The 21,785-nt window shown below is 44.0% G+C and overlaps 1 protein-coding gene across 6 annotated transcripts in view; it reads left to right on the top strand.

Annotated features, from left to right (window-relative positions):
• The first annotated feature begins 1,597 nt into the window (after window positions 1-1,597).
• The window catches only part of OPHN1 (oligophrenin 1), a 392,357-nt gene continuing 372,169 nt past the window's right edge, over window positions 1,598-21,785 (top strand). For 4 of the 6 annotated variants that reach the window (XM_063721071.1, XM_063721072.1, XM_063721070.1 and 1 more), the window contains exons 1-2: window positions 1,598-2,329; window positions 2,473-2,630. In XM_063721071.1, the coding sequence (XP_063577141.1) occupies window positions 2,477-2,630 (154 nt within the window). In that variant the 5' untranslated portion in view covers window positions 1,598-2,329; window positions 2,473-2,476. Of the gene's footprint in view, window positions 2,330-2,472; window positions 2,631-21,785 lie in introns of those variants that run through there. The other 2 variants (XM_024240815.3, XM_054544674.2) reach the window with 2 other exon arrangements.

The following is a 21,785-nucleotide window of genomic DNA, read 5'->3' as shown; positions in this document are numbered from 1 at the left end:
TATACCCATTGAATGGGTACCTTCCCTTAGTACCTGCATTTTTCAACCCATGGTGCATTTAAAGCTCATTTTGGACATTTTCCCATAAATTAACCTTAAAGATAAAAAGAGTAAGAAACAAAACTTTCCCCGAGATGTGGCTATTTATTTATTTTCAGAGGGCGTTTTCTCATTGCCATTCTGCTATATAGTGTAGTGGTCAAGAGCACTACCTCTAGAGCCAGCCAGGCTGGGCTCAAGTTCAAGTGCTGCCACTTAACTAGCTGTTTGTCCTTGGGCAAGTCACTTAAACTCTCTTTGACCCAGCTTCTCCATCTTTAAATGGGTATAATAATAAAACCAACCTCATAGGGTTGTTTTGAAGATTAGTGAGATGGGCGATAGGTTGTGTGGTGGGTAGAATAATGCTTCCTTCTTCACAGATGTCCATGTCCTGATCCCTGAAATCTGTGGCTACATTATCTTATGTGGCAAAATGAAATTTGCAGATGTGATTAAGGACGATGTGATGGGGGAGATTATCCTGTGAACCCAGTGTAATCATAAGGGTCCTTAAGGGGAGGCATGAGAATCACAGTGATGTAGCATGAGAAAGACTTGACTGGCCAGTGCTAGCTTTAAAGACGGAGGAAGGGAGCTATGAGCCAAAGGATGTGAGCAGCTTGAGCCAGAAAAGGTAAGGAACCAGATTCTACCCCTAGAGTATCTGAAAATGAACACAACCCTTCTAACATCTTGATTTGATCCCAGTGAGGCCCATTTCTGATTTCTGCCGTCTGGAGCTGTAGATTATAACTTTATGCTGATTTAGGCCACCAAGTTTGTGGTAATTTGTCACAGCAGCAACAGGACCCTAATTCAGGTGGGTTAGCCACTATTATTCTATTTACAACCCCCTTCCGTTCTGGCTTTCTTCACAGGGCAATCTAATGTAAACACTTCTGCAGAATTAAAGGGATCTCTTTGCCCACGCACAAACTATTTTTTAGTTTTTCGAGCCTCTACGTACCCTTAGTCTCAAGATAGTTGCCTTCAAGGTAAGCTGCAAGACAATTTATAACATCCTCTTCTTAGACTTTCCACTTACACATGGAAAATCATATGCATTAATTATTGGCGTCTGCCACAAAAGCCATGCTCTGAGGTCCTATTCAGGAAAATATTAACTCTGAATGATGGCCTCCCTTTCTTTGGCAGGGGGCACTGAGCTTCACAGAGACCCTAGAGCAGGAGTCAACCCTTCAGGTCGAAGGCCCACGGGAATTAGAGCGCTTAGAGCAGGAGACATGGGAAAAGAAAGAGGAAAAGAAGTTGGTAGGTCCGAAGGAGGCTGGAAAGAGGGGAAGGCAAAAGAATACACAACCGAGCCGAATCATGGGAAGTGAGAGATGGCTTCCTGCAATCTAGTCTTGCGGGTTCTTGCTCTAGTTTCAGAAACTTCCCACGCAGAGTCCAGCACCGCGCACCTGCCCCTTGGGGCCGGTTCCTGCTCAGGAGCCTGCGGCAGGCTGGGAATGCCGTTCTGGGAGAGCAGCCTCCCAGGCGGGGTGGTGGGGAGACTGCAGGGAGGAGTCTTGGGGAGTGCAAACGGAAAGACTACATCTCCCAGGCCGCCACGCTTTCCAGCTGGAGTCCTAGGGCGCTGACTGCTCCCCAGTTTCCGTAGGGAAGCGCTGGGCCACCGCGGCTATTGTGCGTCGCGCTCTCGCCCTCCTCTTCCCGCTGCAGTGTCTATGGAGCGAGGCTACGTTTCATTGCCGCCCTGGCTTAACCCTTCCGGCGCCTAATAGGACGGCCGGCCGGCCCGCTCCCTTGCACCAGGAAGAAGTCTTAGCAGCCAGCGGGCCCTGGTCAGGAAACTCTAAGGTACAAGGAAAACAGTTGAGGAAGGAGCCAGAGCGCTCCGGTTTGGTCCTCGGGCTTCGCTGGGGCGGGGCGCAGGCGTTGGCTTTAAGAAAGGGGAGGGGACAGTGCAATCCGGGTTGCCCGCGGAGTTCGGCGAAGGAAGTCTTCCGCTCGCTCGGGAGCTAGGAGCCTGTAGAGAGGCTGTTCCCAGCTCCAGCTCTAACCTCGCCTACACCCTGGGCGGGCCCAAGTGTCACGTTTGCAATTGCTCAGGAAGGATCCGGCCAGTCTCCGGAGGCAAGTTGGGCTGCGGTTTTTGCTGCTTATCTGGGAAGGCGATGCCTAAGGGGCATGCTGCTTGCTAGGCAGCACCCTGCGGGGATCCGACTGCGATAGTTAGCTCTCCCTGGCCCTGAAGCCATCGCCGGTGCGCCTGTTCTCTGTCCGGACCAGCCGGCGCTCCCCAGGAGTCTCATTGAAACAGGTACCTGTCCTCCAAAGGGACGGAGGCTATGAGCTTCCTTAAGCGGGTCGCGCGCTCAGTCCGTCCCCTCTACTTCCTCTACTGTGCCATTGATGCTCTCGGTCTTTGTGTCTTCCCCCTTTCCCCCTACTCCCGGCCGTCAGAACCATGGGTCATCCCCCGCTGGAGTTCAGCGACTGCTACCTGGACAGCCCCGATTTCCGCGAGAGGCTCAAGTGTTATGAGCAGGAACTGGAGAGGACCAACAAATTCATCAAAGACGTAATCAAAGACGGCAACGCGCTTATCAGCGCTATGAGAAGTAAGTGCAAGGCTTCGATGAGCTGTTTCTCTGAGCTGGTGTGTCTGGCCTTTAAGCCTTTCCACACCACCAGGGGAAGGGAGATTGCAGGGTGACTCCCAGCCCAGATCTCTGAGGCAAATGGGTTTCCCACACTTGGGGAGTGGAGATAGTAGAAGTGGAAAGTGGTGGATACAACCAGCACTTTGGGCCTTTCCCTTTAGTGTTTTTGACCTTATAAGACATGATCTGTAGCTGTGCCAGGGACCCTCTTGCTCAGCAATTACCCTTACTTGGCAGATGATTGTTCTTAAGGGACAATCTGCTGTACTGTTAGACATATTCAGCACCCCTGTCTGGGGCAAAGTGACATCCAAGCTGACCAAGGAACTGCCCCAGCACCTCCTAAACAATTGGGTAAGATTAAGGTCAGCAGCTTGAATAATAATTTTGTCCTGGTCTCTTGTTGCTACAGGTAAGTGTGGGGGGCAGTAAAAAATTCGCCATGGCAAGTTATTTTTTAAGGAAAACACCTTTGCCCCAGTGAATTATTTTCTTTATCACACTGAGCTATGGTTTAGGTCAAGGTCAGTCTAAGTTCAGGATTATTAGATGGCTTCACATGCCACTGAATTCTGCTTGAGTGTGGAACAAAGAGCTGCCTACTTACTCCCTGCCGCAAGGGGCCCAGCCCCCAGGGAGTAAAATAGGGGTAGGGTTGGGGGCTGCTGGGCTGAAGGAACTTCACCTACCTTGGCTTTTCCAGTGCTCACAGCTGACTCAGCTGTGGGAAGCTCTCTCCTTCCCCCATTGTGTGTGGAGGTTTTCTTTCTGCTGGTTGGTAGGAGGCTTGGAGTAAAAGAAAGAATAATAAACATCCCCAATGAGAGTGCAGGCAAGCCAACCCTTTATGCCCAAGCATATACACAGAAGAATGGAGGGTAATGATTGGGTGGAGTGATAATTTTTTCTCTTGGCTGAAAGATGATTGTGAAAAATAAAGTCAGAGTCATTGGCAAGTATGTCCTATATGGTTATAACTTTGTTTTGAGTGAATTTATCACCAAATACAGGGTCTAGGACCAGTGTGGCAACCTTCTTAGGCGGATGCAGTCAACCAAGAGCAGAGAGAAAGAAAGATTTGAAAGTGGTAGTGCGAGGCCGGGCGAGATGGCTCACGCCTGTAATCCCAGCACTTTGGGAAGCCGAGGCAGGTGGATCACTTGAGATCAGGAGTTCGAGACCAGCCTGGCTAACATGGTGAAACCCTGTCTCTACTAAAAATACAAAAAAAAAAAAAAAATTAGCTGGGTATGGTGGCAGGCACCTGTAATTCCAGCTACTCAGGAGGCTGAGGCAGGAGAATCACTTGAACCCAGGACATGGAGGTTGCAGTGAGCCGAGACCGTGCCATTGCACTACAGCCTGGGCAACAAGAGTGAAACTCCATCTCAAAAAAAGAAAAGAAAGCGGTAGTGTGTTGGTAACTGCTGCCAGCTGGTATTTCTTGTGCAGCCCTTCTGATTTGCCCTGTGGAGTCTGTGCTTTTCCTTCACATGCTCTCTGCCCACTTTTGGTCAGAATATGTACGCTGTCGAAGTTCCTGCAGGTCATTTGATTGTGTTTGATCTTTTAATGGTTTGTCTTATTGTGGCCTGACCAAGAGTAAACTCCTAGTAGTATCTGAAATGCTGATCCTTAAGAGGTTAAGGATATGCAGGTTGTGCTACATAAGTAGAAAGGTGAGAGTTCACGGAAAGGAAAAGGAGGAATGTTTCAGCTTTGTTTTGTTTTGTTTACATATTACAGTAAACTGCTTGGTGCTGTATCCACAGTAAAATGAATCTCATCATAAGCCCTAGGAACGGAATGGCTTTGTGAAGTGGATGGTAACTAAAAGCGTGCTAAAAATCACCAGCTAAGGCGTATCAGAAAGATTAAGATTTACAAGAAAAAAAGCAGTTCAATAAAACATGGTGGAAGGGCAAAAGTTTCATAAGCTAGGGGCAAGTAAAGGTTTTTATTCTTTCCTTTTCTTTCTTTTTTTTTTTTTTCGATTTTTGTTTTTGAGATGAAGTCTCACTTTGTCGCCCAGGCTGGAGTGCAGTGGCATGATCTCAGCTCTCTGCAGCCTGGATCTCCTGGGTTCAAGCGATCCTCCTGCCTTATCCTCCCCAGTAGCTAGGACTATAGGCATGTGCCACTGCGCCCGGCTAATTTTTTAATTTTTGGTAGAGACGGGGTTTCACCACGTTAGCCAGGATGGTCTTGAACTCCTGACCTCAGGTAATCCACCCACCTTGGCCTCCCAAAGTGCTGGGATTGCAGGGATGAGCCACCGTGCCCGGCCTCTTCTTTTCTAAGACTCAAAGTGGTAAGAGTCAACAGTTAAGCAGATCTAAAATTTTGCATAGGAGCAGAAGATCCAAGAGATATTCTAGATCAGGGACTCCTTGAAATTTGTGGTAGTTTTCTGTTTCTGAGTATACACAGAAAGCCAAAAATAGGACAGGTAGAAAATAAAACCCAGCAGCTAACCCGTTCTCCATTTCTTTCCATTCACTTGCATGGATTCTAAAAGTCTGATTAGCTAGAGGCAAAGGTAGGATGTTTCCTACTGTCTTGACCACAGTGATGTTTATACTCCCACTCTCCTTCCTCACACTGTGCCAGCGGAGCGACTTTCTGAAAGTAGGTAGGGTGGAAGCAAAACAAAGTTATGTTCTTGCTCTGTGTTGAGGAAAAAGGAAAAAGGAACACTGGAATCAGAGTTAGAAGACGAGGATTATGTTCTTGGCTTCTCCATCTTGGGATCTAACACAAATCACTTTTTTTTTTTTTCCTGAGACAGAGTCTTGCTTTGTCACCCAGGCTAGAGTGCAGTGGCATGATCGCGGTTCACTGCAGCCATCGCCCCTTGGGTTCAAGTGATCCTCGTGTCTTAGCCTCCCAAGTAGCTGGGACTACAGGCACACACCACCAGATCTGGCTAGTTTTTGTATTTTTAGTAGAGATGGGTTTTACCATATTGGCCAGGCTGGTATCGAACTCATCGCCTCAGGTGATCCACCCACTTTGGCCTCCCAAAGTGCTGGGATTACAGGCATGAGCCACTGCACTTGGTCCCACAAATCACTTTTCATTTTTCTTGTTTTAGAGACAGGGTCTTGCTTTGTTGCCCAGGCTAGAGTACGTGGCACAATCATAGCTCACTGTCACCTCTAATTCCTGGGCTCAAGTGATCCTCCCACCTCAGTCTCCCCAGTAGCTGGACTACAAGTACACGCCACCATGCCTGGCCAATTTTTAATTTTTTTTAGAAACTGGGTCTCACTGATCTCGCCCAGGCTGATCTGGAATTCCTGGGCTCAAGGAAGCCTCCCACCACGGCCTCTCAAAGTGTTGGGATTATAGGCGTGAGTCACCACACCCAGCCAAATCACTTTTTTTTGGAGACAGAGTCTTGCTCTGTTGCCCGAGCTGGAGTGGAGTGGCATGATCTCAGCTCACTGTAACCTCCGCCTCCCGGGTTTAAGCAATTCTCGTGCCTCAGCCTCCTGAGTAGCTGGGATTACAGGCGCCTACCACCACGCCCAGCTAAATTTTGTATTTTTTTAGTAGAGACGGGGTTTTGTCTTGTTGCCCAGGCTGGTCTTGAACTCCTGAGCTCAGGCAATCCGCCCCCCTCGGCCTCCCAAAGTGCAAGAATTACAGGCATGAGCCACCGTGCCTAGCCCCAAATCACTTTTACTTCGTCTGTAAAATTGGGGTAATTATACCCACCTCCCAAGATTGTTGTGAGGCTCAGAGGAATTAATGGATTATGAAAATGATCTGTAAATGGAAATGGCTAAGCAAAGTTGTTGATAATACATCTTCAGATTCTTAATGTATCTGTTGGTGACTGTGTCATTTTCTGTAGGTTTCTGAAGGGAAATGCATAAGCAGAAGTAGTTGGAACTCCTCTTGCTTAAATGTGATCTCTTCATAATTGTTGAAGTGCAAGGTGATTATAACTTAAACTAATGGAAAATAAAAATACCATCCCTCTGAAAGGTGACTATATTGCCAACTTTTCTGTTTGTCCTTTATTTTTATGTTGGCAGCTTCAGTCCCCAATGTTGTTTGAATATTTGCTAAGCACTGAGGCTAAGCGTTATTCAGAACAAGTGATGTGGCCCCTGCTCGTATCACAAAGCAGCATGACACATCTAATAAGCGTTATATATAGTTAGCGAATGCATACTATTCATTCAATACATACTTGGACACGTACCGTGTTCAAGCCATTGTTCTTGGAGCTGTCAGGCATACAGAGTGAGTCACAGATAGATACTGCTTTCAAGAGGTTCTTAGGTTGGTGGGAGAGACAAGACGTGGGTAGAAATGAGTGTCATATAAGGTAGTAGATACAGATGAGAGCCATAAAAGTGGGAACAGGTGGACCTGATGATATATGACATGAGAGGGAAAGCTGATTTCCCAGTGGGAGCACAAGGGAGAAGCCAAGGAGGAAGCACCATCAGAGTTGGGTAGAATTAATAACACTATCACTTGTTTAGCTGTTCCCATGTGCCAGGCATTACATCTTGTAACAGATTTTTGAGATAAGGATTATTATTCCCATTTTTTAGATGAGGAAACTGAAGTTCAGATGAGTTAAGTAACTTTCTCAACTAGTAAGGGCAAGAGTCTGAATTAGAACCTAGACCTGACTCTAAAGGCCCTGCTTATCCTACTGCATGACACTGTTCAGGACAGGGCAGTTCATGTAGCGGGAGTGACACAGAATATAAAGGGGACAGCAAATAATTTGAGTCATCTGGGGTATAGGCAACAGAAAGGGAGGTTTGGGCTCCAGAGGAGCTGGATTACAGGTACACGCCACCATGCCCAGCTAATTTTTGTATTTTTAGTAGAGACAGGGTTTCACCATGTTGGCCAGGCTGGTCTCGAGCTCCTGGCCTCAAGTGATCCACCAGCCTCAGCCTCCCAAAATGCTGGGATTACAGGCGTGAGCTACCACGCCCAGCCTACATTCTTATTTTTTTTTTTAAATTGTGCTAGCTAAATAAAACATTTTCATAGGCCAGATTCAATCAGGTTGCAACCCCTGAGCTAGATGATATAGCTCTACAAGTCCGACTCTTGGACTCTAATGGGCTAGGAAAATGGAGGATGACGGTCTTCAGATAGGGGCTTTCCTGGGGAAGCAACAATGGATACTCTTTGCAAATGAGCAGAGGCGAAATGATGGTATAATGGGACAAAACCCTAGACGTGGCATCTAGATACTTGAGTAAGGTGCTGGTTCTGTTACTAGTGGGATCTGTGACCTTGATAAGCGATTTCACTGGGACCCCAGGGTCTGTGGCCTTACAAAGATGGGGCTGGGGTGGGAGGTTTATAAAACCACTTTGAGCTCTAACATTCTATGACTTACTATGTTTTGCATGGCATATTGTAGTTTCATGATTTGAGAAAGGAATGACTAACCCAATTACAGGACCTTATTTTATGCTTACATAAAATTTCACATTATTTTAGTGTAAATGACGGTATTTAATTTAACAAAAAATTAAAATAGAATTTTTTTTTTTTTTTTTGAGACAGAGTTCACTGTGTTGCCCAGGCTGGAGTGCAGTGGCGCGATCTCGGCTCACTGCAACCTCCGCCTCCGGGGTTCAAGTGACTCTCATGCCTCAGCCTCTCAAGTAGCTGGGACTACAGGTGCATGCCACCATGCCCATGCTAAGTTTTGTAATTTTTTTTTTTTTTTTTTTTTTTAGTAGAGATGGGGTTTCACCATGCTGTCCAGGCTGGTCTCGAACTCTTGACCTCAAGTGATCTGCCTGCCTCAGCCTCCCAAAGTGCTGTGATTACAGGCGTGAGCCGCTGTGCCTGGCCTAAAAGAGAATTTCTAAATACCCTTTACCAAACCAAGGATAATGTGCTTTATAAGTATGTTTTTGGTTTTAAGAGTCAGAGTCTCATTCTGTCATCCAGAGTGACATACTTTTAAGTACAGTGGCACCATCATGGCTCACTGCAACTTCGAACTCCTGGGCTCAAAGGATATTCTGGACTCAGCCTCCTGAGTAGCTGGGACTACAAGCACACACTACCAATCTTAGCTAACTAATTTTTTTTTTTTTTTGGAGAGATAGGGTCCTGCCATGTTGCTCAGGTTGGTCTTGAACTCCTGGGCTCGAATGATTTTTCCGCCTCAGCCTCCCAAAGTGATGGCATTATAGGCGTGAGCCATCACGCCCAGCCTCTGTGTATGTTTATATATATATATAAAACAGATGTCGAAAAAAAATATATCACTAAACCCACATATACGTGCACAACCACACATACATAGGCTCTCTTGGACTAATGAAAACTCATGTTTTTTTTGTTGTTGTTGAGACAGAGTCTTACTCAGTCACCCAGGCTGGAGTGCAGTGGCGCCATCTCGGCTCACCGCAACCTCCACCTCCTGGGTTCAAGCGATTCTGGTGCCTCAGCCTCCCAAGTAGCTGGAATTACAGGCATGCGCTGCCACGCCCAGCTAATATTTGTATTTTTAGTAGAGACGGGGTTTCACCATGTTGGCCAGGCTGGTCTCGAACTCCTGACCTCAAGTGATCCACCCACCTCAGCCTCCCAAAGTGCTGGGATTACAGGCACTGTGAGACACTGTGCCCAGCTGAAAACTTATGTTTTAAAATAATCCAGGGTTGGGCTTGGTGGCTCACGCCTGTAATCCCAGCACTTTTGGAAGCCGAGATGGGTGAGTTGTTTCAGTCTAGGAGTTTGAGACCAGCTTGTGTAACATGGCGAAACTTTGTCTCTACAAAAAATATGAAAAATTAGCTGGGCATGGTTGTGTGTGCCTGTAGTCCCAGCTACTCAGGGGGCTGAGGTGGGAGGATTGCTTGAGCCCTGGAGGCAGAGAGGTTACAGTAAGCAGAGATCACTCCACTGCACTCCAACCTGGGCTACAGAATCCAGTCCAGGTGCTTTGGCTCAAGCCTATCTCAAAAAAAAAAAAAAAAACCAAAAAAAAAAAACAAATCCAAAAGATGCATTTGGTACTCTAAATGTACATAAAATTGATAAAGTAGAAATAATATAATTCTATAGTTTTAATAACTCAATTTTTTTAAAAAGGTCACTTTCTTACATTCTTTGCTTTTAAAGTTAGATTTTAGATGTTTGCATTAAGGTCACCTTTTGGGGTACCTTTGCAGCTTTCACTTTGGCAGCCGGGGCACCTATCTGGTGAGTGGTTGCTTTCCTGGAAGGATGGGTTGATTCCAATTCTGCCACTAGCTAGCTATATGACTTTACATATGTCGGTCTCAGTTTTGTCGGTCTCAGTTTTGTCGGTCTCAGTTTTCCCATTTTATAAAATTAGAGGCTTGGTCAATAATATTTATGGTTCCTTCTGGTTTTATTATTTTGTTTTCTGGCTACCACCATGCTAGTCAAATAGTCAAACAATGTGAATTGATTCTATCATAAACTTCAGGAGCCAATTCATCTTCACTCTGGGAGAATAGGCAAAGGGAAAATCCAAGTAGTATGTCCAGCATGAGTAAATGACTTGCTGACCTACTTGACTATCCTCTCATTGAATGCTTCTTGGTAGGTCTACACCTCATTCCCTTCAGTTCTGTTCTGAATAGCTCTATACTGAGGGACCCCAAAGCTTTTAATCCCTTTGGGATGGGTGTAGTGCCATGGTGTGCGGGAGGAGTTGGTGATATAATATGCATTCCCGCTCAGCAGGTATCTTGTCATTATCCCAGTGATATTTAATCAGCGCCTCTGAGCACATGCAGTTATTTTACGTCTTCTCCAGAGTAACTCAGATCAATATAATGGGTATGTCATTTGGTACTGCTGTTAGTATTAACAGATGTGAAACAATGTTAAATGGAATTTGACAGAGGTGATATATTGCCATATTCTTTGGAGGTCCTCAGAAGACCAGATTCCAGAGTAGCTGGACTGTGGGTGCTGTGGGAACTAGGGTTGAAAAGTGAACCAAGCCAACCTTTCAGTGTGTCCATTTATAAGAAACTATTCTTATTTGGGGGTAGAGGATGGTGCCAGGGTGGGGTAGGGAAGATTTTAGCTTGACTTGCCTGTTATAAAAAGTTTTCCAATCAGACTCTAGAGTGATGAAGGAACTTTACCTTTCAGCCTCATTTTTATAGCCTTATTTTTTTTTAAGCATAGCCAAAACCTTTTGTTTAATCTGGCATCTGTTTCTCTAATCAGTTACTACAGAAATTTCCTAAAAGCCTATGAGGATCTGGAAAGTTACACACTTTTCCATGGGAGTACCCTGGAAATCTTGAGCTGATTTTATTTTTTAGTGGGGTGGAAGGCCCTCATGATCCTTTACCGGGCTTGTATCAAGTGCTAAACCTTGGGCAATGTAAAGACAATTCAGTTTAATTCAAGAAGGTTTTACTAAGCACCTACTATGTGTCAGGTACTGTCCTGGAAACTGGGGATACAGTAGTGAATAAGAATACTATAGGCTCTGCCCTTTTGGAACATATGTTAAATATCAAATTACCCTCTTAAATAATTACAATTGTGAGAAGAGTATGAAGAGGAAATTCAGTGTGTGATTTATTTTTATTTTTATTTTTATTTATTTATTTATTTATTTATTTTGAGATGGAGTCTCGCTCTGTTGCCCAGGCTGGAGTGCAGTGGCACGATCTTGGCTCACTGCAACCTCTGCCTCCCGGGTTCAAACGATTCTTCTGCCTCAGCCTCCCGAGTAGCTCAGATTATAGGTGTCCACCACCACGCCCAGCTAATTTTTGTATTTTCAGTAGAAATGGGGTTTCACCATGTTGCCCAGACTGGTGTCGAACTCCTGACCTCAGGTGATCAGCCCACCTTGGCCTCTGAAAGTGCTGGAATTACAGGCATGAGCCACCGTGACTGGCCCATAGTAGAATTATTTATAATGGCCAAAAAGTGGAAACAACCTCTTAATGTCCATCAACTGAAAAATGGATAAATAAAAGGTAGTATAGTCATACAATGGAATAGTATTTGGCAATAAAAAGTAATGAAGTACTGATACATGGTAATAAGTATGAACTTTGAAAACCTTAGGATAAGTGACAAAAGTGTTATAAATGACTACCTATTGTTCATGATCCCTTTCATATGAAATGTCCAGATAAGCAGATCTATTAGAGAGAGTATCAGGGTAGCGATTGCTAAGCTGGAGGGTTGGAATGTATTGGGACTGCTAATGGGTAAAGGGTTTCTCTTTGGGGTCATGAACATTTTTTAAGATTGGATTGCAGTGATGGTTGTACAAGTCTGTGAGCCATTTTATGGTGTGTGAGTCGTATCTCAGAGCTGTTTGAAAAAAAAAAAACACTGTGTTTGGAGAAACAGGTGACAGGCGCTTTTCTTATATACCTACATCTTCCTTTAGCTCTATCTTATAGAACATCAGACCTGGAAGGTTGTTTAGAAAGCTACACATCTATGGCCGGGCGCGGTGCTCATGCCTGTAATCCCAGCACTTTGGGAGGCTGAGGCGGGCAGATCACGAGGTTAGGAGATCAAGACCATCCTGGCTAACACGGCAAAACCCTGTCTCTACTGAAATTACAAAATTATTAGCCGGGCGCGGTGGCGGGCGCCTGTAGTCCCAGCTACTCAGGAGGCTGAGGCAGGAGAATGGAGTGAACCCAGGAGGCGGAGCTTGCAGTGAGCCGAGATCGAGCCATTACACTCCAACCTGGGCGACACAGTGAGACTCTGTCTCAAAAAAAGAAAAAAAAAAAAGAAAGCTACACATCTACTCCACTGGGTTTATATGTAGGGAAAAGAAAGTCAAGACAGAGAATTACTTCTCCAGAGACCTAGAGCTAGAGTCGGAATTGTGACCAGAATCAGATTTCCTGGTTTCCCTTTCCAAGGTCTTTTCTTTTTTCTTTTCTTTTCTCTTTTCCTTTCCTCTTTCTTTCTCTTCTCTTTCTTCCTTCCTTTCTTTCTTTCCCTCCCTCTCTTTCTTTCTTTCTTTCTTTCTTCCCTTTCCCTTTCTTTTTCTTTCCTCCCTCCTTCCTTCCTTCCTTTCTTTCTTCTTTCTTTCTCTCTCTTTCTTTTCTTTTTCTTTCTTTCTTCCCTCCCTTCTTTCTTTCCTCCCTCCCTCCCTCCTTCCCTTCCTTCCTTTCTTCCTTCCTTCTTTCCTTCTTTTTCTTTCTCTTTTTTCTTTCTCTCCCTCTATCTTTCTGTCTGTCTTTCCTCATTGCAACCTTGAATCCCAACCCCAAGTGATACTCCCACCTCAGCCTCCCAAGTAGCTGGGGACCACAGGCACGTGCCACCATGCCTGGCTAATTTTTAAATTTTTTGTAGCGATGGGATTTTGTTGTGTTGTTGCCCAGGGTGCTCTCAAACTCCTGGGCTCAAGTGATCCTCCACCTCAGCCTCCAAAAGTGCTGGGTCCAAGGCTCTTTCTGCAAGCAGGTAGCTTGCATTTCAACTGTCTTGATGTTCTTTATTGGGGCTAGGGGTGCTTTTGTTTGAAATGACCCAGATGGCAGCAAAAATTGCATTAGTGGAAGGTTTCTTTTCAGTATTTCCTCCCCATTAGGGCTAGGATCAGGTGATTTCCCTGTTGAGCAATCTAGCTCAGTTTAATTAGGGTCTGGTTGTGTTCTGTTTCCTTTGTCATAGAATAATGGCAATACATCTTGGTGGTGTGACACCTGTCCTCTTTGTTTTCTGCCCCAAGAGCCTACACCAGCTGGTTGAGCAGTTCCCAAAGTCTCCCCTCTTTGCTCATCTGTTGACCTCTTAGGGCAAACACAGCTGCTTTTCATGTAGTGAGTAGTATATATTGGGAAACCTGTGGCATTACTAACGAGTGACAAAGTCTTTCCCCATATTATTTTTATCCTAAGGCAGCTTGGAATTTTTCACAAGTGGTGAGCAGTAAGTCCAGCATTATAGTGCCATATGAGGAACTCCAAGGCAGTTCTTTACAAAAGGTTTTCATTAAGAACTTCCGAGAAGCAGGAGGGCCACACTTCAACTTCCAACTCTTTCCAGAGCCAGGCTGTTGTGGAAAAGCTTTTCTCTGTGATTGGGAAAAATATATATTATGTATGTGGCAATTGACAGCTGGAGAGTAATCTTGAATTCATCCATCCTGAATTCATTAGGTGGGAGGAGGAGGGTGGGTAATAAGGCATTGAGGTGTTTTATAGCTGCCCCTTACAACTTTTGTTGAGTGCAGAAAAAAAACAAAAAACAAACCTGGAGCATTGTAAAGAAAATGCCTCTGCCACCATCATCACTATGCTGAATTTCTTTTGCTCTAAAACATGGGAAATATTGATTTTTTTTCCCTGTTTGGTTGATGTGGAGAGGTTTGTCTTCTAGAATCCATGCCCAGTGTTTGAGGGATTATGGGGATGATTGTTCTGTAATGGCATTAAATGGGAAAGCTAGGGGTACCAGTGTGCTAATTGGGTAACAACTCAGCCAGGGATTAGATAACAATGAAAGCAGAGTAGAAGGGGAGGGAAAGCTGGGGCTTCTTGGGATTTTGTTTGCTTTTGCTTTGTGAAGAGCAGATGCTATTTGTATTTAACAATTTCCTTTTCTTTTGACTAATCGGCAGTATCTTGCTGGAATTGGACTCAGAGTTCGAGGGACCTTTTGAACATTTCATTTAATGCCTTCATATTTCAGATGAGGAAACCGAAGCCTATGAGGGGTGTTCCTTGCCCAAGGTCACAGAGCCAGTTAGTCACAAAATCAGTACTGAAACCAATAATCGGTCCTACTGTGCTTCATGAAAACAGTTTCTACCCTTCAGGAACCTCTCTTTGCTGAGACTGTGATTTTTTTTTTTTTTTCTGTTGAGAATCACTTTCAGCTTGTGAAAGAAAGAAAAGAGTTGTTTTTTCTTCAATGCCTCTTGCCAAGAATGCATGTTCAGTGTCAGCCTGAAGGCAGCCAAGCATTTTACAGACCTGCAGGAATGAAGTAGGGGAAGGTTCAGGGAGTCTGAAGTTACTTCTGGAGTTTTTCTGGTTAGCCTTTGCCTAGTAGGAGCTTGATAAAAATAGAAGATCAAGAGACAGACCTTCTATAATAGATCTTTCCCCCAAATATGTGAAATCTAGAGAATCCATTTATGAATGAGGAAGAAGCAACTCTAATACAAATTGAGTTGGGTTTTAGGATGTGGATATATAGGTAGATGTAGGTACAAACTGCCATTTGCAAAGCTCTTTACAGTATACCAGGCACTTTAACATACATACATTCTATAACTAAACAGGGAAGAAATGTGTTAAATTACCTCCAATTTATAGATGAGGAAACTAAGATTTAGAGAACCTAAGTACTTCCCTAAGATTGCATAGCTAGTCAGTAGTTGAGCCAAGACTTAGATTTTCTGTGTATTCTTTCCACGGTTCCCCATTGTTTTTATTCCCTTTAGTGATGAAAGAGAATATAAGTGCTGTACAGAAGAATACATAGTTCAGAAAGTAGAAGTGTCAAGAAGACATCTGGGGCCTTCTGTAGATAAACAGAAGTAGCCGTCTGTACACATACCCATAGGAAGTGGCCATTAGAAAAGGTTTTAAAGCTGGAGAACAGCATTAGAGAAGTGGGTAGCTGACAGGGCTGAGACACCTGAGCTTGTGGTAAGAATTTCTATGTGCTATTTTGTGAAGGCTGCTGAGGAAGACAGTCCAGACCAAGGTAGATATCTTTAAAGGAGAATTGCCTGAAGCCAGTGAGGTGGTTAAAAAAAATTGGGGAAGATGCATATTGATGATAAAGGAGGGAGTAACCTTGGGCATTTTTCATTACGTCTTTAGGTGGAAAAAAACTTAAAAATTGTAAAGTAGTGGTGGGGCATGGTGGCTCACGTCCATAATACCAGCACTTTGGGAGGCCCAGGTGGGGCAGATTGCTGGAGCTCAGTAGTTCGAGACCAGCCTGGCCAACATGGTGAAATCCTGCCTGTACAAAAAATACAAAATTTAGCCAAGTATGGTGGCACTCACCTGTAATCCCAACTATTCAGGAGGCTGAAGTGAGAGGATGGCTTGAGCCCAGGAGGCAGAGGTTGCAGTGAGCTGTGATCACACCACTGCACTCCAGCCTGGGCGACAGAGCCAGACCCTGTCTCAAAAAAAAAAAAAATTGTTAAGGAGTTAAGAAAGAAGAAAAGTAGGATGGTATTTTATAGACCACTTGCTTTTTTATTCTAGAAGTTTCATGGATGGTGCAGACATCATTTAGCCCAAGTTACCTGTGAATGTTGACTTTGGAGATGATTGTTCTGTAATGGTACTAAATGGGGAAGTGAGGGGTGCCAGTGTGCTAATTGGGTAACAACTTAGCCAGGAATTGGATGGCCACACTAGCAGAGTAGCAGAGGCGAGAAAGGCCAGGTGCAGTGGCTCATGCTCATAATCCCAGCACTTTGGGAGGCCGAGGCGGGCAGATCACTTGAGGTGTGGAGTTCGAGACCAGCCTGGCCAACATGGTGAAACCCCTGTCTCTACTAAAAATACAAAAAAAAAAATTAGCTGGGCATGGTGGCAGGCACCTGTAATCCCAGCTACTTCGGAGGCTGAGGCAGGAGAATTGCTTGAACCTGGGAGGCGGAGGTTGCAGTGAGCCGAGATCACACCACTGCACTCCAGCCTGGGTGACAGAGAAAAACTCCATCTCAAAAAAACAAACAAACAAACAACAACAAAAAATTTAAAAAAAAGAAGAAGTGAGGGAAAGCTGGGGCTTCTATCTTGCTTGGAACCAGTTTCATCCTTAAACAGAGTTGTGTGTTTGTAGTGATACCACACATAATACTTCGTAAAAATAATCACAGTATAATTTCCTTCTTAGTATTTTTCAGTTCAACAACAGTTTCACCTATGATCTCGATTTGATCTTTACAACAACCCTTTGAACTAATCAGGCAGGGCATTATTAGTGCTCTCAGACAGGTGAAGTCACCAAGGGCAGATAATGGTCCCTTGTTTTACAGATGAGGAAATTGAAATTCAGAGAAGTTATTTGCTCAAAATTGTTCCACTAGTGTGTGGCAAGTTGGGATTCAAACCCAGATCTTCTGGCTCCTAGAGGTGGACAATTTTTTACTATATTATGACGTATTATAGAAGGAGGTCAATGGTTACGCCTTGCAGGGTGGGTTTGGGAAGTCTGCATCTCTGGGCCTTCCTGTATGGTGTCTTGCCATTGTAGTTACCTGATTCTCCCTGATGTCTGTCCCAGCTGGCCTGGCTTTGCGCTCAGCCCTCTCCTGCTCCTTGAGCCTCTCCTCCTAATACCATCTGTGCACACAGCTCAGTCCCTGTAAACCCTGTCATGTATCCTCCTTGGGGTTGCCTGTGTCTGCCACTATCTCCTTTTCCCTCTAGGACCTGAGGAAGCCCTCGTAGAGACCTTGTGTTATTGTGCTTTGTTTTTAAAATTGCCTTCCTAGCCAGCCATCCCTGCTCTAATGATTCACCTTCAAACTGTGATTTCAAGTCTTTTGGATCTTCTTATGCCATGTGTTAGGCAGCCTCTGACATTCAGAGGGGCTCATAAATATAGGTATGCTATGGTAGTATATTTAGGACCAGTTCTTTTGCCTCCTTCTTACCCATATGCCTTTAATCAGCTTCTGCTCCTCTGGCAATATGGGCATAATTGGCATGTGTTTTCAGCAGAGCTCATTATAGAGATTTCCATTGCAGCAGGCAATTTTGTACAAGCCCCTGTCTGACATTATTACCAAAGCTATTGCCGTTGTTTTGTCAGGTCTAACAAGTCCAGCAAGATCTGGCTGATTGAAGCATTCATTGAATTGGCCACTGGGCAAGGAGGCGGTTGCTTGGCAGTTCTTCTCTTCAGGGAGGGTTTCCTTTTTTAGTAGCAGTCTTACCTCTAAGAAGTCAGCAGCCCCCTTTAGAACTGGCTTTCCCAAAGTGTGTTTTCCCGCCCTTCCACCCAGTGGCTTCCAGTTGTTCTGAAAGCTGCTGGTCAACTGTGCCTTTAATGTTTCTAATGGCAGGAGTTAATAATGTGATGTTTAATAGAAAACATGTGTCATCCTGTTGGCACACTAGAGAAGGCAGCTCTGGTCTCTCCATTAAACCAGCAAAGATTTTTGTTTTTTAATGGTGATAAGTAGAAATAAGTAGATTGGATACCCACAGGTATCTTTTACTTTGAAGTCTTTTGTAGCTTCTGCTTTTGAGAATAACTGATGGAGGGAAACTTCTTAGCCTTGCACCTTTGCTTTTTGCTCCTTTCCAGAAGTCCTGGGCAGAAGAGAGAGGGGATAAGGAATAGTCACTTGAGGCTGGGTGTGGTAGCTCATGCCTATAATCTCAGCACTTTGGGAGGCGGAATGGGTGGATCACCTGAGGTCAGGAGTTCCAGACAAGCCTGGGCTACATGGCAAAACTCTGTCTCTACTAAAAATACAAAAATTAGCTGGGTGTGGTGGCATGCGCCTGTAATCCCAGCTATTTGGGAGGCTGAGGCAGAGTTGCTTGAATCCCAGAGGTGGAAGTTGCAGTGAGCTGAGATCGCCCCACTGCATTGCAGCCTTCATGACAGAGTAAGTCTCCATCTCACAATAAATAAATACATAAATAAATAAAAATAAAAAGGAATAGTAACTTGATTTCTCAAGGAGATCTATTTGTAGTAAAGCAGGAGCCAGCATGCTGTGGCTCATGGCCAAATCCTGTCCACCTCCTCTTTTCGTAAATAATATCTGTTTTCATAAATAACGTTTTATTGGCACATAGCCACACCTATTTGTTTATATATTGTCTGTGACTGCTTTTGCAATAAAATGGCAGAATTGAGTCATTGCAATAGACACAGAATAGCCCTGAGACTAAAACAGGCTGTGCAACATTAATTGGCTGTTGTTGGGTGGGACAGGGCATTGAGTTCCTTAAGTGTTCCTTGGACCTTCTTGTTTGTGTCCAGCTTCTGCTGAGTTTGTGTAGAGAGGTATGCAGGGAAGTGGTTTTGGAAATGACCTATTCCCGCATACATAATGAAAGCTTGGAATGCAGGTTGTGCTATGAGGTGTTTTCCTGTTTGAATGGCCAAAGTGTTCATCATCAGAGATGTATTCCTATTGCCTACCCCGGGGCCTGACACAGTCTCAGTTCTGATCTTAAGAAACTCTCATACAGGAGTTTTGCTTTTCCCAGTGGGCATTCAGAAACACATTGGTTCACTAGTGCAGAAACAGTTCATCCTTTTTGACTGTCTGTCTTTGTGTATTTGGTCACAAACTCCGTTTTCCTCTTTCCCATTATAGATAGTCGATGGGATTTTTCACAAAGCCCTTGAATAATTTGTATGTGTTTGTTGATTTTGAACTTTGAACTGGTATATATATAATACCAGCACTTTGGGAGGCCCAGGTGGGGCAGATTGCTTGAGTTCAGTAGTTTGATACCAGCTAGGCCAACATGGTGAAATCCTGCCTGTACAAAAAATACAAAAATTAGCCAAGCATGGTGGTCGCCTGTAATCCCACTACTCAGGAGGCTGAGGTGGGAGGATGGCTTGAGCCCAGGAGGCAGAGGTTTCAGTGAGCCATCTATATATATATAATTTTTTTTTTTTTGAGACGGAGTCTTGCTTTGTCACCCAGGCTGGAGTGCAGTGGCGTGATCTCGGCTCATTGCAACCTCCACCTCCTGGGTTCGAGCAATACTCCTGCCTCAGCCTCCCGAGTAGCTAGGACTACAGGTATTCGCCATTACACCTGGCTAATTTTTGTATTTTTAGTAGAGATGGGGTTTCACCATGTTCGCCAGGCTGATTTCAAACTCCTGGCCTCAGGTGATCCACCCGCTGTGGCCTCCCAAAGTGTTGGGATTACAGGCATAGGCCACCACACCCAGCCTTGAACTGGTATATTAAGACCTAAAGCGTATTATACAATTGGGTAATATATAAGCAGTCTGAAGCTCCACTGGCAGAGAAACCCATGGTTTTTGATATGTTATTTGTCATAAGCTAACAGGGACCTTTTTCTCTCTTTGACAGAGTTGGGAAGTTCTTTATTAAAGGGGCCAGACAGCAGTTCCCTTTATAGTTAATAATGATGTAATACACCAAGTAGTGAAGGCTACAGGACAGGAACCACAGAAGTCACCACAGGGCACATTGCCCAGTCAAGCTTTCTCCAACTGGTCAGATAATATTTCACTGAGGTCTAAAGAGAAGAAATGTTATGAATAGGAGCAACTCTCTGCTTCCCTGACTCTTAATTCCTTCTGATTGATTGGTATGATCTTGTTATTTCAGGATGATTATTTTAGTATGATTTAATACAGATTTTAAAAGTATGGCAGTTATAAGTTTCTGTCTCATGTTATTCATGGTACCTTTTCGAAAATGGAGCAATCTGGCCTCCAAAATCTAGCTATAGAGAATAATCACAGGTTCCCATGTGTAAGTAGGGCAAAGAGTATCAGAATTACAGTATTAGAAAGAGTCTTGAGAGGTCATGGAGTCAACTCCTCTGCTTCCTAGCCACCTAAATCAGCCAAGACAGATGTGGCTAGAGAAAGAATGGAATTAGATTGTTGCCTTGTAGATGTCTTCCATCTTTAACTCTGTCCTTTTGAGAGCAGTAGAAACTAGTTTGGAAGGGGAAATGCTAACTTTTGGACTGCAGGGCTTTAATTAAGTCTTCTTCTTTTTTTAATCTTATGCACCTAAAGAACATTTGGGACTAAAGTGGTTAAAGACATAGTCTTGGTTGAAGTTAGGTTACTGAGCTTAGGTTTCAGCATATTCTCTATCTAGGAAATTGAGCTCATCGGCAAGTAATGGTAATGGGAAGGCTTAGCACAATGGCATTTAGTTGCTAGAATGACCATTGGCTTGGGAGGCACATAGATCTGGGTTTGAATTCCCTATTTACTATCTGGGTGGCATTTGAACAAGCTATGAACTTCTTAAAGTTTCAATTTCCTCAATTATAAATGGAGACAGTAACACCAACCTTGGTTATGGAATGTATACATGAAATAACATATTTGAAAGTAATATACTCTTAATAAATGTTAGTCTCTACTGTTTAAGTATATATTTAAAAGACTGTAAACTAGTTCAACCCTTGTGGAAGTCAGTGTGGCGATTCCTCAGGGATCTAGAACTAGAAATTCCATTTGACCCAGCCATCCCATTATTGGGTATGTACCCAAAGGACTATAAATCATGCTGCTATAAAGACACATGCACACGTATGTTTATTGCAGCATTATTCACAATAGCAAAGACTTGGAACCAACCCAAATGTCCAACAATGATAGACTGGATTAAGAAAATGTGGCACATATACACCATGGAATACTATGCAGCCATAAAAAATGATGAGTTCATGTCCTTTGTAGGGACATGGATGAAATTGGAAATCATCATTCTCAGTAAACTATCGCAAGAACAAAAAACCAAACACCGCATATTCTCACTCATAGGTGGGAATTGAAGAATGAGAACACATGGACACAGGAAGGGGATCATCACACTCTGGGGACTGTTGTGGGGTGGGGGGGAGGGGGGAGGGATAGCATTGGGAGATATACCTAATGCTAGATGACGAGTTAGTGGGTGCAGTGCACCAGCATGGCACATGTATACATATGTAACTAACCTGCACATTGTGCACATGTACCCTAAAACCTAAAGTATAATAATAATAAAATAAAAAAAAACTTATGACAATGCTTGTGCCATAAACAAACTTAAATTGTAGTAATTAATAACTTAGTTGGTGTTTAGATATGGCTTATGTCTTGAAAATTCAAGAATACACTTCACAAAGAGAAGCGAAAAGGAATATGAGTGCATATTTCTCACAGTCACACAGCCCTGCCCATATTCCAATGACAGTAAAGTAGGGACTGATCAGAAAGCCTTATGGGATGGCATATAACAGCAGCCACACTCACCAGTAAGGTATTGGTGTGCCTGATCCTCTTCTCCTTTTCAGTAACAACCATTTGAGAAAGATTAGCATTGTTACTTATAGTGCTCTTGGGTCTGATGTTATATCATTGTGGTTCCACTGGCACTGAGAAAGGGAACAATCTTTAGTTCTGGTCAACGTGCCTAACATAA

This window comes from Pongo abelii, chromosome X, assembly GCF_028885655.2.
Source record: "Pongo abelii isolate AG06213 chromosome X, NHGRI_mPonAbe1-v2.0_pri, whole genome shotgun sequence".
Taxonomy (NCBI): Eukaryota; Metazoa; Chordata; class Mammalia; order Primates; family Hominidae; genus Pongo; species Pongo abelii.
The sequence above is the reverse complement of the archived record's forward strand: the minus strand, read 5'-3'. Positions and strand labels throughout refer to the sequence as shown.